This window comes from Oncorhynchus mykiss, chromosome 6, assembly GCF_057628025.1.
Source record: "Oncorhynchus mykiss isolate SJ-2025 chromosome 6, ASM5762802v1, whole genome shotgun sequence".
In the NCBI taxonomy this organism is placed as follows: Eukaryota; Metazoa; Chordata; class Actinopteri; order Salmoniformes; family Salmonidae; genus Oncorhynchus; species Oncorhynchus mykiss.
Genome location: NC_143027.1, coordinates 40026127 through 40042526, shown reverse-complemented (window position 1 = coordinate 40042526; position 16400 = coordinate 40026127). Strand labels below are relative to the sequence as shown.

The 16400-nt window shown below is 42.6% G+C and overlaps 1 protein-coding gene across 1 annotated transcript in view; it reads left to right on the top strand.

The window, feature by feature from the left end:
* Positions 1-7581: 7581 nt before the first annotated feature.
* Positions 7582-16400, top strand: part of ndufaf2 (NADH:ubiquinone oxidoreductase complex assembly factor 2) — a 39112-nt gene continuing 30293 nt past the window's right edge. The window contains exon 1 of the mRNA XM_036980090.2: positions 7582-8370. Coding sequence (XP_036835985.1) covers positions 8256-8370 — 115 coding nt within the window. The 5' untranslated portion in view covers positions 7582-8255. The remainder of the gene's footprint in view (positions 8371-16400) is intronic.

Below are 16400 nucleotides of genomic sequence, written 5' to 3'. Positions count from 1 at the left end.
TGACCTTAGTAATGGGGCCAATGAGTGACTCTGGGCTGGACTCTACCTTTCTTAAAAACTACAAACACATCTTTGGCTTTAGAGTTCTTTAGTGAGCTAATCACCTTGTTCCCCTCTGAAGACCGGTTGAGTGTCATTCACTAGCACTGAGCCCAAGAAACCAGTGGAGGGGTTCTGTGTCAGTACCCTGACAGAGTCAACAAACTAGGAATTGAAGGCTATTGCTATTTCGACTGCATCCTGTGTTAGATTGTCATTCACTGTGATTTCTAGTCTTTTTGCAGTGTTACTATGCTCTTTCCCTGTTAACGTTTTTAGATTCTCCCAGATCAATTTAGAATTTCCCTTTGCTCACCAATTATGTTAATACAAAAGTGTGCCTTTGCCTGTGATTTCTTTCATCACCTTATTTCTCAACATGGTAAACCTACGTCTGTCATGCTCTAATTTGGACTTTAGGGATGTTTTTCCAGCATAATCTAGTTCTTTCATCAGTTTCCAGATTTCTCCATTTAGCCAAGGAAGAGTGCTCTTTTGGCCAGGTTTGGATTTTCTTTAGGAAGCCATTTATTGTAGTCTGGATTGTGGATAGAAAACCTGACTATCTGCTTCCACATCTGTATCGGACAAGAGATCATTCCAGTTAATTCCATTAATTGCGGTTTTCAAAATAATTTTGTTCACTCTTAGGTATTCTGAGTTGATCAGGCTTTCTAACAGTAGAGGTTAAACCTGTTCTGTAACACTACAACCACCACAATGCCACATAGTCCCTTCAATTGTCCAGCTCTAGTGCCTCAAATTTCCTGAAAATAGCCCTCCATATTAAAAAAGAACATCACTCCATACATTTCCAAAGACAGTGTCCTTCACTGTCCAATTGCCCATGTTATCAGGAACAGTTCAAGCATGCCCAGATGTTTTTTGAATCACTTACAGCCCAAAGGGACAGTGATATGATCCCAATGGCTTAATTAGCTGATCTAATTTGGCGTAAACCAGGTGGGTATCCTGCCTGCCTGGGCTGTGTTGGCACTCCCTGGGAATAGAGGCTAGTTCCCAGGCAATGCCATGGTCTCTTGGTGTGCCCGAGGGAGGTACATGTATCTAAAGACGTGACACGGAGGTTGTTGTTGTATCACTCCAGGTGTGGTGTTAATTGGCCTACCTGGCTGTAGCTAAAATGTGCTCACATCTTGGCGATCACCGGACAGATAGGACCAACACCTCTATGACCTGAGGTGTGTGTGTGTGTGTGTGTGTGTGTGCGCGCTTGTGGCACACTCACCCTGCAGAACCTAGACGCATGAGCCAGACTTCAGGTCACAGAACTGTACTTTCTGGTCTTTGGTACCCACTGAGAACACACAGATCAAGAGATTCATTGAGAGGCTACATACATGACTAAGACAAAGGGAAAAACATCTTTACTTTTACTTTGTGTGTAAATGCTTTGTGACCGAGAGGAGAAACTGGAGGCCCCGGTTTTCTCAGATGAGACAGGAATGTAGCTATATAAGAGCGCACTTATGCCAGCCATTGATATACATGAGCTCACAACACAGATCACTATTCACACAGAGGGTGTGAGCATTCAGGGAGCAAGGTAATTGACAGGGAAAGACACAGGATAACCAGGTTTGAGTCAATTTGTTTCAAACCCGGCAGAAATAAAATGATAATTCTGGTCCGAATAGCACCAGGGGGGTGGGCGGACAAAGGGAGAGTCAGTGACCTTAACATGGAGAAAGTGAGTGAAAAACACACACGCACACAGAGAGAACGAGAGACCCTTTGAAATGCATTGAGAAAGAGAGCAGTGTGGGTGTTAAACAAGTGATTTGGCAGGTATGTACAACCAGTCTGTCCTGCTCTGTCAGCAGGGGGGCACCGCCTGGATTCCTATCATGTCTATCCAAACTGTTCCGGAGTCATTTCCAACTCCTGAGACCCCAAGGGCATACACTCTGTTAACCCACCACACCGCAGTTTCACAATCAGCCGTCATGCGAACAGCTTTCACAATCCGTGGAGAGAATCATTGCTGCAGGCCTTGCATCAGAACATAGGGAATGCTGTGGAATGAGCAAAGCAAAAAGGGGCAAAGGAATACCTTGTTTACAGAATGGACTGCCTGGAGAGTAGAGACAATGTTCATTCTTAGATTATATCAGTAAGACAGACTGTTCCTTGTAGCGTCAGCTGTGTTCTTTGTGTCAGTTGTCTAGTTGTGTCCATTATTTTCTCTAGGTTTTTATTTTATGCACTTTGAGATGATTCTGTATAATGAAAATAGCTTTACAAATGTAATCACTGATTATTATAGACAGTAAATTATATTTTAAGTGCACAAACGTACTATTAGTGGTCTGATTGGTAAAAAGACGAATAATTGGAATAATCAGAATTGGGCTGCGTAAACGCAGCCACACACACACACACACACACACACACACACACACACACACACACACACACACCTGCAATGAGGCTGTGTTTCCTGGAGATGGGGGACATGTGGTGGCAGTAGACGTTCCCTTCAAACTGGAAAACTTAATTGGGCTACAGATACACAGGAAGGAGAAAGAACTATCCGCTTTAGTTCACCCTGAACATAAACCTGATCTCTATGTGCTGTAGAGAGACAACAATACTGTTCAGTCAGTCGGTCAGCATGACAGGAAAGAACACTGCGGTGACTGACACAATGGGACCAGGAGACAGAAATGAAGAATGTTGCTGTGAGAGAGATGGAGGGGAGGAATGGAGGAGAGCAGAGTAGGACATGGCAGTGTGGGAGAACTAAGCACGGCAGTGGACTAAGAGGCTGGAGGAAGGCGACAAGAGCAACAGTTACAATGCAAATCCATCTGCAAACACAAGTGCCCGCTCTGGTGCCTTGGCTGCCACTGTGTGCCAAAACTAGCAAGTGCTGACCCAATGGGGACACACAGAGGGGGCTCTGTGTCAACACACTCAGTCACATACACTTATCTCTTAACCTTTCATGGGCTCTGAAAATGTCAGTTTAATATAAATGAGATACAATGCTGATGCTTATCCAGGACATAGCTAACCAACCCATACATACTGTAGCTAGCTAGACCTTTTCTACAGCACTTCTTAGCTGCTTAAGTGTGGTGCAGGTACTGGATACTGATTCCTGGATCTGAATTCCTGGATCTGAATTCCTGTGTGTGTGCCTGTGAATGTTTTACTGTCCTTTAGCTGACCCTTTTAGGTAACCATGGAACCAATGTAACTCTAGCTCAGCATAGAGCGCACCATATGAGGCAGAGAGAGAGAGTGACTGAGTGAGCTAGAGAGCGAGAGAGAATGAGACCGAAAGAAAGTGAGAGACAAAGGATGTATGTGTGAGACAAAGGATGTATGTGAGAGAAAAACAACGTAAGAGAGAGAGTGAGAAACAAAGAGTGAAAGAGTATGTACAGTGGGGAGAACAAGTATTTGATGCACTGCAGATTTTGCAGGTTTTCCTACTTACAAAGCTTGTAGAGGTCTGTAATTTTTATCATAGGTACACTTCAACTGTGAGAGGCGGAATCCAGAAAATCCAGAAAATCACATTGTATGATTTTTAAGTAATTCATGTGCATTTTATTGCATAGTGAAGACAAACTATGAACAGCTTTGCACACTCTTAACTAGCTTAATGAGGAACGCTTTTCTAACAGTCTTGAAGGAGTTCCCACATACAGTGGGGCAAAAAAGTATTTTGTCAGCCACTAATTGTGCAAGTTCTCCCACTTAAAAAGATGAGAGGCCAGTAATTTTCATCATAGGTACACTTCAACTATGACAGACAAAATGAGAAAAAAAATCCAGAAAATCACATTGTAGGATTTTTTATGAATTTATTTGCAAATTATGGTGGAAAATAAGTATTTAGTCAGCTACAAACAAGCAAGATTTCTGGCTCTCACAGACCTGTAACTTTTCTTTAAGAGGCTCCTCTGTCCTCCACTCGTTACCTGTATTAATGGCACCTGTTTGAACTTGTTATCAGTATAAAAGACACCTGTCCACAACCTCGAACAGTCACATTCCAAACTCCACTATGTCCAAGACCAAAGAGCTGTCAAAGGACACCAGAAACAAAATTGTAGACCTGCACCAGGCTGGGAAGACTGAATCTGCAATAGGTAAGCAGCTTGGTTTGAAGAAATCAACTGTGGGAGCAATTATTAGGAAATGGAAGACATACAAGACCACTGATAATCTCCCTCGATCTGGGGCTCCACGCAAGATCTCACCCCGTGGGGTCAAAATGATCACAAGAACGGTGAGCAAAAATCCCAGAACCACACGGGGGGACCTAGTGAATGACCTGCAGAGAGCTGGGACCAAAGTAACAAAGCCTACCATCAGTAACACACTACGCCGCCAGGGACTCAAATCCTGCAGTGCCAGACGTGTCCCCCTGCTTAAGCCAGTACATGTCCAGGCCCGTCTGCAGTTTGCTAGAGAGCATGTGGATGATCCAGAAGAAGATTGGGAGAATCTCATCTGGTCAGATGAAACCAAAATAGAGCTTTTTGGTAAAAACTCAACTCGTCGTGTTTGGAGGACAAAGAATGCTGAGTTGCATCCAAAGAACACCATACCTACTGTGAAGCATGGGGGTGGAAACATCATGTTTTGGGGCTGTTTTTCTGCAAAGGGACCAGGACGACTGATCCGTGTAAAGGAAAGAATAAATGGGGCCATGTATCGTGAGATTTTGAGTGAAAACCTCCTTCCATCAGCAAGGGCATTGAAGGTGAAACGTGGCTGGGTCTTTCAGCATGACAATGATCCCAAACACACCGCCCGGGCAACGAAGGAGTGGCTTCGTAAGAAGCATTTCAAGGTGCTGGAGTGGCCTAGCCAGTCTCCAGATCTCAACCCCATAGAAAATATTTGGAGGGAGTTGAAAGTCTGTGTTGCCCAGCAACAGCCCCAAAGTATTGTGATAAACTTTTGTTATTGACCAAATACTTATTTTCCACCATAATTTGCAAATAAATTCATTAAAAATCCTACAATGTGATTTTCTGGATTTCTTTCTCTCATTTTGTCTGTCATAGTTGAAGTGTACCTATGATGAAAATTACAGGCCTCTCTCATCTTTTTAAGTGGGAGAACTTGCACAATTAGTGGCTGACTAAATACTTTTTTTGCCCCACTGTATGCTGAGCACTTGTTGGCTGCTTTTCCTTCACTCTGTGGTCCAACTCATCCCAAACCATCTCAATTGGGTTGAGGTTGGGTGATTGTGGAGGCCAGGTCATCTGATGCAGCACTCCATCACTCTCCTTCGTCAAATAGCCCTTACACAGCCTGGAGGTGTGCTTTGGGTCATTGTCCTGTTAAAAAACACATGATAGTCCCACTAAGAACAAACCATATGGGATGGTGTATCGCTGCAGAATACTATGTTAGCCATGCTGGTTAGGTATGCCTTTGAATTCTAAATAAATCACTGACAGTGTCACCAGAAAAGCCCCCCCACACAATCACACCTCCTCCTCCATGCTTCATGGTGGGAACCACACATGCGGCGATCATCCATTCACCTACTCTACAGCTCACAAAGACACAGTGGTTGGAACCAAAAATCTCAAATTTGGACTCATCAGACCAAAGAACAGATTTCCACCGGTCTAATGTCCATTGCTCGTGTTTCTTGACCCAAGCAAGTCTCTTCTTTTTGGTGTCCTTTGGTAGTGGTTTCTTTGCAGCAATTTGACCATTAAGGCCTGATTCACACAGTCTCCTCTGAATAGTTGATTTTGAGATGTCTGTTACTTGAACCCTGTGAAGCATTTATTTGGGCTGCAATCTGAGGTACTGAACTTATCATCTGCAGCAGAGGTAACTCTGGGTCTTACTGTCCTGTGGTGGTCCTCATGAGGGCCAGATTCATCATAGCGCTTGATGTTGTTTGTGACTGCACTTGAAGAAACTTTCAAAGTTCTTGACATTTTCCGCATTGACTGACCTTCATGTCTTTAAGTAATAATGGACTGTCGTTTCTTTGTTTATTTGAGCTGGACTTGTTCTTTTACCAAATAGGGCTATCTTCTGTATACCAGCCCTACCATGTCACAACACAACTGATTGGCTCAAATAAATTAACTTTTAACAAAACACACCTGTTAATTGAATTGCATTCCAGGTGACTACCTCATGAAGCTGGTTGAGAGAATTCCAAGAGCGTGCACAGCTGTCAAGGCAAAGGGTGGCTACTTTGAAGAATCTTAAATATAAAATATATTTTGATTTGTTTGACACTTTTGTAGTTACATGATTCCATATGTGTAATTTCATAGTTTTGATGTCTTCACTATTATTCTACAATGTAGAAAATAGTAAAAAAAAATAAGAAAAACACTTGAATGTGTAGGTGTGTCAACTTTTGACTTGTACCCCTCAATCTACACACAATACCCCATAATGACAATACAAAAACAGGTTTTAGAAATTTGTACAAATTGATTTAAAAAATAAGTATTCAGACCCTTTACTCAGTACTTTGTTGAAGCACCTTTGGCAGTGATTACAGCCTTGAGTCTTCTTGGGTATGAAGCTACAAGCTTGGCACATCTGTATTTGGGGAGTTTCTCCCATTCTTCTCTGCAGATCCTCCTAAGCTCTGCCAGGTTGGATGGGGAGCGTCACTGCACAGCTATTTTCAGGTCTCTCTAGAGAAGTTTGACCGGGTTCAAGTCTGGGCCTTATCAAGGACATTCAGAGACTTGTCCCAAAGCCACTCCTGTGTTGTCTTGGCTATGTGCTCTCCAGAGAAGTTTGACCGGGTTCAAAATGATGGAGGCCACTGTGTTCTTGGGGACCTTCAATGTTGCATACATTTTCTGGTATCCTTCCCCAGATCTGTGCCTTGACACAATCCTGTCTCAAAGCTCTATGGACAAATCCTTTGACCTCATGGCTTGGTTTTTGCTCTGACATGCACTGTCAAATACACACACTACTGCTTGCACACTCATCATTGGCAGATAAGTGCTTTCGAGGAAGCACAATAGCACTCTCTCACACCACTCCTGTCCACCAATACCTAGTGAAGTACACAGTTATAGTGATGCTGCCATCTAGTGGGTGCCATCAGATATGTGAGCCACACACAACTGTCTACCGTGCACACTGCTTTACAGGGGTACTGTGGTTTCCTGCTTTTGTTATCCAGGTCAAACACCACAATCACTCCATCTGCCCCTCTAGATAGCATGCTACAGAACAGACAAGAGGAGAGGGTTAGCTTCCAACAGCACCAGGACTCTAAAGATGTGCTACCTAGGCAACACATGTCCATGTTGAGTTGTTGTAGGTTGCTGGCTCATGTATCAAGTTATGTTGAATTCAGGTTATGAAGGAAAAATGCATTACGTTATAGGCCTAGGCTATATGGTAATCATAACAAAATAATGTTCTCAATTGTCAGACCTACTACCAATGACAGAGTGAAGAGAGATTTCATATTTAATGATACAAATAAACTTTGATTTTACTTACTAAATAGGCTACACATCAGGAAACGAGCATCTTTTTTTTCTTTTTGGGAAACAAGCATCCTTCAAACCTACGTATAAAAGGGAATCCATCAAAGAAACAATGGAATAGTGTTCTGATGGGATGATAATTTGGCCAACTTTCCCCCTCATTGTTGACTCTGTCCGTCTCAGGCAAAGTGTGTCGTCGAGTCCAGCCTGTCTTGCTGTTAGAAACCCCAACAACTTCCCTCAATATATGTATATTTAAATAATTTAGCTAGCTAGCATGACTGTTTGTTATGGTTGTTCTAAAGCTAGCAGAGCATAACTAGCTTGGCTAACCATGTACAAATTCAATGTCGTTAGCTACTAAACCAGTTTTGCAAACTTTTTTGTGTACAATAAATCTCTGTGATCTGAATTTTATAAAAGTCAATGAAATAATTTGAATCAGCCAAATTTCACGCTGTCTGTTTTATTTAAACTCATTTAGCAAGCTAGTATAGCTCCAGCCAACAAGGGGTGTGCGCGGCCATGTTGTTACGTCAGGATTTTTGAGACCTCGCTGGCATAACAAGTGCACTGATTGGTTCCTCTGATTCTGCCATCCAATTAAAACATATCTTACTGTTGTCTGTTTTTAGATACGGGAGATTGCATTAACAACAAATCCAATTGAACATGCGTTGATAGGGGAGGTTGTGTGGTGAAAAATACGAGCCCGATAGCTATATCATATTCAATATGAGCAGGATCGGGGGTCTATTACGCCGGAGCTTTGGGGTGATAAAAGAACATGTGGGCACCGACCATTTCGGAAATAAATACTACTGGCAGCCCGAGCAAAAAACTTGGACGGGTAAGTTGCTAACGCTTTAGCTACCTCATCCCTAGAAACTTTGACCTAGACAGCCACCTCTGTAACGTTATTGTTGTCCCAGCTACAAGTAACGTCAGCTATCTTCTGAAACTCTCCAGTTTTATTAGCCATCTACTTTAACTCGAAGCTACACGTTTTAGATGGCTAGCTAACGTTACAGTAAATGGTACAAGCTACAAAGTAAGCAAATGTAACAGTAGCTATGTTAGCTAGCAAATATTCGTTTCAATATGTAAAATGATAGCTAGCTCAAACCGTGACAATCTTCCTACACATTTTAATCGAGATTATTACATTAGTGGTATTGAATTCTGATCTCTTTGCTACATGTTATTGAGATCTTGGCTCTCTTTTTGTTTCATGTAAGATATGACCACTAGATGGAGTACGTGTACCTGTTTTTGATATATCCCAAACAAATCACATCAGTTTCTTCAATAAATTCCATACACTCTTCTTCATTGTATGTTAATTGAAACCAATTTGACACGTCAAAGCTCAGTGAAGCCCATCTCTGTTAAAAACATCCCATCATCAATGCCCTCAAAATATGGCACTGCAACCCTGTCACATAATTACAATAAATTATTCTGCCTCTACTCTTCAGACACTTTCCATTCAACCATTGTTTGAGGATGTAGAACGAGGTCAGATTTCTCAGCTGAGAAAGATAGTGTGTATGTAGCTTAATATATAAGCCAAGCCTCAGATGTGAGTCAGCAGACAAAGCCGTGGTGACTAGGCACTGTTGTCCCTCAGGTAGCAAGGTTCTTAGGAGGCAAGGTCGAGGACATTCAGGCTATTCTGTAGACTGAAATAGCTTCCTTACCTCGTCTCCTTTCCTTCACCAATGACTTAACAAGGCTTGACATTGTAGCAGAGATACGTCCTTCTTCAATTTATAACGTAAGGAGTGTGTGTTGTCTCAGCATATAGTTTGAAAAATGCAAAACAATGTGATTGAAATTCACCCAGTCCTTTCACGTGTCAGTACTATCTAGGAGAGAAGAGATTTAGGATCAGTTTTGCCTTTTAGATCATAATGAATCCGGTTAGTATGGATTGAGGGGACCTGATCTTTGCTGAGAAATCTCAACGTACAAAGGAGTTGAGCGTTGACTAGTGTGGGTGGATTGGAGCTCCGACTACGTTGAGACGCTGTCAGTTGATACCTTTAAAATCTTAACGCTTACAGTGTACGTATGTTTGTCCTATGTAAAGCCGGGCCTGTCATTGTTTGCTGAAATCCATACTTTTTAATAAAACTTTTGTCAAATACAACCACCAACCTTTTCTTAGTTTCAATTGCTCTAAAACGTAGATTACCCTATGTAATCTGAGATTAAATTGGGCATTCGTGCTGAGTTGCCATTTTAGAGCAATAGAAACTAGGAAACTGTCGGTGTGGATTTCAGCAAACAAAGACAGGCCCGATTTTACACAGGACAAACATAGGTACATGGTAAGGGTTTAACATTTTACAGTATCGACTGACAGCGACTCGATGTAGTGAGAGCTCCAGTCTGCCCACACTCGTCCTATTGAAATGGTTTGACTAGGTCTGCATTTTCAATCCGTAAACCCATGTTATCTTAATTAATTTACCAAGATGATCTCCCTCTTCGTGGTGTAGGATTTAGCGAGGAGATATTGGCCTGGTACCCATTCACTCACTAACTGCGTCATTTGTGGGGGACGACATGTTTACTGTTGCCTTGTTGTTGTCGTCGTGTTTGTTTGCTAGACCTCTGCCCACCTCGTCTTATTTATTAATGTGAAGTAATCCGTAAGTTATTTCAAAGCATGTAGGTGGCTGGGTATTCAAACATCGTAGAGGCCTGTGTTCAGCACAGTCTAGGTCTAGGCTACTGCACAGGGAAGACCTCCTTTTGTTATTCAGTCATTAGGCCTACGGTGATTTCTCAATGGGACCTTTTGTGCATGAATAGCCTAGGCTTCAAGTACATGCACACTTATGTCATCACGTATTGGCTGTGTAATGACACGGTCATAATGGTTGATTCTCCACTCACTCTTCCTCACCACAGGGAGGCCAGAGCTTTGCACTGTCTTCAGCTACTACCACACACACACCATTGGCGTAGCACCCAACCCGTAGCCCCGACAAGCTTTACACCCTCCCACCCATGTCCTCATTGCATGTGGTGCCACAAGAACACTCATGGTCTGTAAAGTTCTCTACTTTTGATCGATTTAAACTAACAATATTGGAATCACCATAGTCTCAACTATAAACTGTCAACTCCTTCTGCCTGATAGATTAAAATATAATATTATTTTTGGTTCAAATATGTGACTTTTAACTAGGTTTTAAAGTCATAAAGCAACTGAGGAAAACTAAATTGCTACTGTGTGAATGAACAAGAACAAAGAAAAGATATATCAAATGTTTGTCTAATGTCAACTCAACTCCGTAAGAGTGGGACAAATCTGACAGACTGGTTGTTTTATGAGGGATATTCAAATGAATCCTTTCCCATATTTTGCAAATGTTTGTATTGAACTTTTTATTTTTAAAGACACGTGTCTGTTTTGAGTATCTGTTGTCAACTCAGTCAGTGGCTTCTCAACTCTGTCACTTATGGCTTACGCCCTTAAACTTATTTTTTTCTCTCAATATTCTGCAAAAATATTTTCATCACTGTTCCGCAACACATGCTTAAGCAATGGAAGTGTTTGCCGTGCAAGACCTAAGAGATAATGTTTGCTTTCGAAGTGTTGTTTTCTGTTCTAAATCTAGGAAAACGGGTCATAATGCTAACGAAATTAGAGCATTTAGTAGTGCTACAAAACAAAACAAAAAGGTTTGGAGATTTGTATTACATATTGCCTTGCTCGGACCTGGCGCGGGGACCCTGCGAAACTGCGCTACGCCACTGACGCACGCGATCTCTCCTCTTTCTTTTGCTCACTCCAACCTTGTAGAAATAAAGGGGATGTATTATTAAGTTGCTCTTTTAAAACAAAATCTTAAACTGCACAGACAGACTGCAGGCTCTATACAACAGCAACGCAGGTGGAGGAGGAAACTATTTCGCTCTCCCTCCCCTCTCTAGTAAATTCATAGGTAACTCTCTTTCTCTCAACTATCTGCTCAATCTATTCACCTGTCCCTATTCGTCTGTCCTCCTTTCATTTATTTATTTATTTGTACTTTAGTGCTCCTATTGTCTATCCCTCTCAATCTGTTGGGCTGTATGCAACTGGGGCGTAAGTAATATAATGCTGTGTTCGGTTCGGTTGCCCAGGACAGAATTGGAAAAATATTCCAGTGTTATTTTGTTCAAGCTATCTCTATCCTCTCCCTTCCATCTTTTCCCCTCTTATCACTTTATTTTTTCTCTCACTCCCTCCCCCCCTCTCTCTGTACTCCAACTCTTTTTGATGCCTGTCCAGAGCTGTGTAGAATATCAGAGTGGTTGTGTTATGTGAAAGGCTGGGCCCAGCAACATACTACAGTACCCTTGTAAATGTACACCGAGCCTCATTTAGCCTGGTTGCCAGTCCATTCTAGCTTTAGCTAACTCCTTTTGGCTTAGCAACGCTAAAGGAGAAACAGACTGGCTATCGGTTAAATGGAATGTGTACACAGAACAGACTATCTATGCCTCTGCCATAGTAATGAAAAGTAGGCCTAACTCCATGTCCCTAGCCTGGGCCACCTGGTGGTTATTGGTTAGCCAGATCTGTTTCCAAACATGACGACAACAAAGGAGTTGGCTGAAGGCAAACTCGGCCTAGATCTGGCTACCAGGCTACGATGCCTATGTCCGTATGAACACAGAGCATAAGCCTATCCCTTTCTGTGTTCCTCTGTCTTTCACTGTCGTTATACTGTATGTACCCAGACTGGCTCAACCTCACTGCAGGGACGCCCTATCACACTGACTGGAAGAAAGCAAGGCATTCTGGAGATTGGCCCATTTGTCTTAATGGCAGCCGGGCTGCAGCACTGATGCCCATCCCCTCTTATTTAGGGAGAGCGGAGAGGAGAGCTGACATTATCGCCCGCTGCAGGCGGATTGGAAAATAATTGCCTGTATGATTGCTATTTTTTTCCCCCTTGCCTCTTTGAGGAGGTGTAGCCTTTGTCTTGGAATCAGTGGCTGCTCAATAGTGGACAGGGGAAAGGCAGCCCCTTTCATGTGGCAGTGAAAAGGATGTATTTTTAGTGCTATTCACTTAGCTCTGTATGCAATGCAGTTTTAATCTATTGGTCCGTGCGCTGTGCGAGGAGGAATCTGAGGGCTTCAGAGGTGCACCACACTGTGAGAGAAAAGAGGCATTGACTTGTCCTCCTGTTACTATCCTCTCCCTTTGCCTATTATTTAATTCATTCTGAGGCTCTGTTCCATGAAGTGAAAACTGAAAGGCTTTTGGTTGGTTCTGCCTTTTCAGGTTGTCTAGTGTGGGAGGGGAGATTGTGTGCGCGTGCACGTTTGCGGACCTTAAAGAGAACGAGCTAGTGAATTCTCAACACTTCATGCCTTCGCACACTTAACACAACAACAGATGGCTGTGTGTCATCAGAGCGTTAATTCGGGCTGCATATATTCCATGGAAGAAGTCACAGCCGAGAGCGACTGGGGTCCAAATGGCTGTTTACTCAGCCACAAGCTGTCCCCAGGGGGAGATGAAGGAAGCTGTAGACCTCTCTTCAACGCCAGCACTGGGTTTGTCATGGAGGCCTATGACCAAAGCTGCCTGGGGTATTAAATCATCTTCATTGAATGGCAGCGTTGCCATGCTTGGGCTTTCAATGAAGGTTGTTTACCCATCATCATGCCAAGTTCATCTAGCAGCTAGCAATGTTGTCCTCTTATGGACACACATTAGCCAGGCCTTAAGTGTTATTTTATTGGAACAGGTTTAGATTTAATAACGCGTCATTCCACCTCAAAAAGCACAAGAAAGAAGTTTTCAACACCCACCATCTCTAGTTTGTTCTCCACTGTACGGGAAACTGTTGAGCGTGAAGAACCCAGCAGCTTTGGTGCGCCTAGCAACTACTACCATACCCTGTTCAAAGGCACTTAAATCTTTTGTCTTGCCCAGTCACCATCTGAATGGCACCCATACATAATAAATGTCTCAAGGCTTACAAATCCTTCTTTAACCTGTCTCCTCACCTTCATCTACACTGATTTTTTTTGAAGTGGGTTTAAAAAGTAACATCAATAAAGGAGCATGGCCCGGTTGCATAAAACACCTGAAGTAAATTTTATTTTTCCTTCATTTCCTTTTCCTTCATTTTAAGGTCAATTTCCCCCTTAAATTAAAGGACCTCATGGGCACCCTTAAGTGCTTCATTCAGCATGGATATCAATGTCAACAGCATTTGTGGAGGTGACTGTTCCTTTTAATCTGCACTGGTGACAAAAGGAAAACATCAACCAGCCAGCTACTTAGCTAAACAATGGAAGGTGCACAATCCATGGCTACAAAACTAGCTGGCTATATATACTCTGTAAGATAGCTTGACGTACTAGAAAGAAATATAAACAAGTTGGGAAAAATCACATTTATTGCGGTTAATTTTATCTTCTGAAGCAATTTGGTTAGCCAATCTTGTTTGTAGCAAAATAGCTTTCATTTTGTGAGCGAGAAATTCTCTCTTTTAAGGAGGTTTAGTTAGTGAATCAGGCCGTCTCCATGGTAACCAGATACTCTTTCTGCTATACATGCCTTCAAACTACCGTAAAACTCCTTCAGGATTAAGTGTGCCCTTACCTAAGGAAATAATTTAGGGCTCTATGCAATGTTCTTAAACAATTCTCTTGGGCAAGGGGAAATTATTCCTTAAGGTAAGAACCTAAGATGTTTTATGCCAAATAATGGCCCCCAGCCCAAAACATTACCCCCTAAATTACATTATTTCCATCCCTGCTATGCAAACAAGGCTGATTTCCATGACAATTTTGCTGTTTAAACAGCCTTTGTTTAGCTAATAAGATGACAACATTACTTCAAACTACTTTTGGGTACCATGTTAACATTCCAACATGAAATCCATGTCTTAAACATTGCTACTTTTCGGAAATAGCAAAGAACAGGTGTAATCTGCTTGACACAAAGTTACTCACCTTACAGATCAAAGTCAGCTAATTTCCACTCCATATGCAAATCCGTTTGAGTCATACACTGGCTTGTCTGGCTGCCATGTTTTTATTTTAAGCTGACCTTCCTTTATCTACACTGAAATAATATTATTTCATTTGTCCTCTTCTGATTTAATTGTTTTCTCTCTCGCATAGCTCATCAGTACACCTTTTGTGGTTGAATAATATATATATATATATATATATTGTAGGTCCTAGGATACAACAATGAATAATGTGGAACTAACAAATACCATCAAGGGATACCGTACAATTTACAACCATGAAAAACACCTTGTGAAACAGCTGTGAAAACATTTAGGGTAGGAGACAGAGACGTAAACAAGCAAACACACAGGTTACACTTTACTGTGAGAAAATGTATGGATTAGTGCATTGTTATAAATTGGAGATATGTACTTTAACCGTTTTTGAAAGTATAGCCCACTTCAAGCGGGTCCCCCTCTGAGAATCAGACTGGTCCGAATTCACTGGCTCTGGTGGATGGGATACCTCCTGGGTGGCTCGGACAGTCGATGGTCCTAAAGTCATTTTTGCAAAGTAAATTGAAGAGGTAGATGTTTATAAGCTCAGCATAACTACCATTTCTTGCTTTTTCAAATGTCAACCAAAGCTTAACATACTTTGTCTATTGGGCTTCAACGAAGTGTATGGCGTCAGAGCTTTCAGTGGTTAACCGTCCAACTGGAGAAGATTGCTGGCTTCCACCGAGGTAACCCTAGGAAGACAAAAAATATCAGTGTTAGGAGAACAGGAGCAGAGTTAAAAGGGGACAGGGTATATGCAATTGCATTGTTTACCTCAGGCTCCTGTCCATACAGCAGGTGATAGGGCAAGTACTCGGTGGAGGCCTGGACGCTGCTGTTGTGTGCAAAGAGAATTACCTTCATGTTGTCCTCCCATCGTTCCTGGTACGTCAAGGGACTTGCCCATGGCAGTCTTGAGGGTCTGGTTGGTCCAACCACTTGGAGGAGGGGGTAGGAAAGACAGTTGAAATCGGAAGTTTACATACACCTTAGCCAAATGCATTTAAACTTGGTTTTTCAAAATTCCTGACATTTAATCTTAGTAAAAATTCCCTGTCTGCGCAGCGGTCTAGGGCACTGCATCGCAGCACTAGCTGTGCCACCAGAGACTCTGGGTTCGCGCCCAGGCTCTGTCGCAGGCGGCCGCAACCGGGAGGTCCGTGGGGCGACGCACATTTGGCCTAGCGTCGTCCGGGTTAGGGAGGGTTTGGCCGGTAGGGATATCCTTGTCTCATTGCGCACCAGCGACTCCTGTGGCGGGCCGGGTGCAGTGCGCGCTAACCAAGGTAGCCAGGTGCACAGTGTTTCCTCCGACACATTGGTGCGGCTGGCTTCCGGGTTGGAGGCGCGCTGTGTTAAGAAGCAGTGCGGCTTGGTTGGGTTGTGTTTCTGAGGACGCATGGCTTTCAACCTTTGTCTTTCCCGAGCCCGTAAGGGAGTTGTAGCAATGAGACAAGATAGTAATTACTAACAATTGGATACCATGAAATTGGGGAGAAAGGGGGGTAAAAAATCCCTGTCTTAGGTCAGTTAGGATCACCACTTTATTTTAAGAATGTGAAATGTCAGAATAATAGTAGAGAATTATTTATTTCAGCTTTTATTTCTTTCATAACATTCCCAGTGGGTCAGAAGTTTACATACACTCAATTAGTATTTGGTAGCATTGCCTTTAAATTGTTTAACTTGGGTCAAATGTTTCGGGTAGCCTTCCACAAGCTTCCCACAAGCTTAAGTTGGGTGAATTTTGGCCCATTCCTCCTGACAGAGCTGATGTAACTGAGTCAGGTTTGTAGGCCTCCTTGCTCGCATGTGCTTTCTCAGTTCTGCCCACAAATTTTTT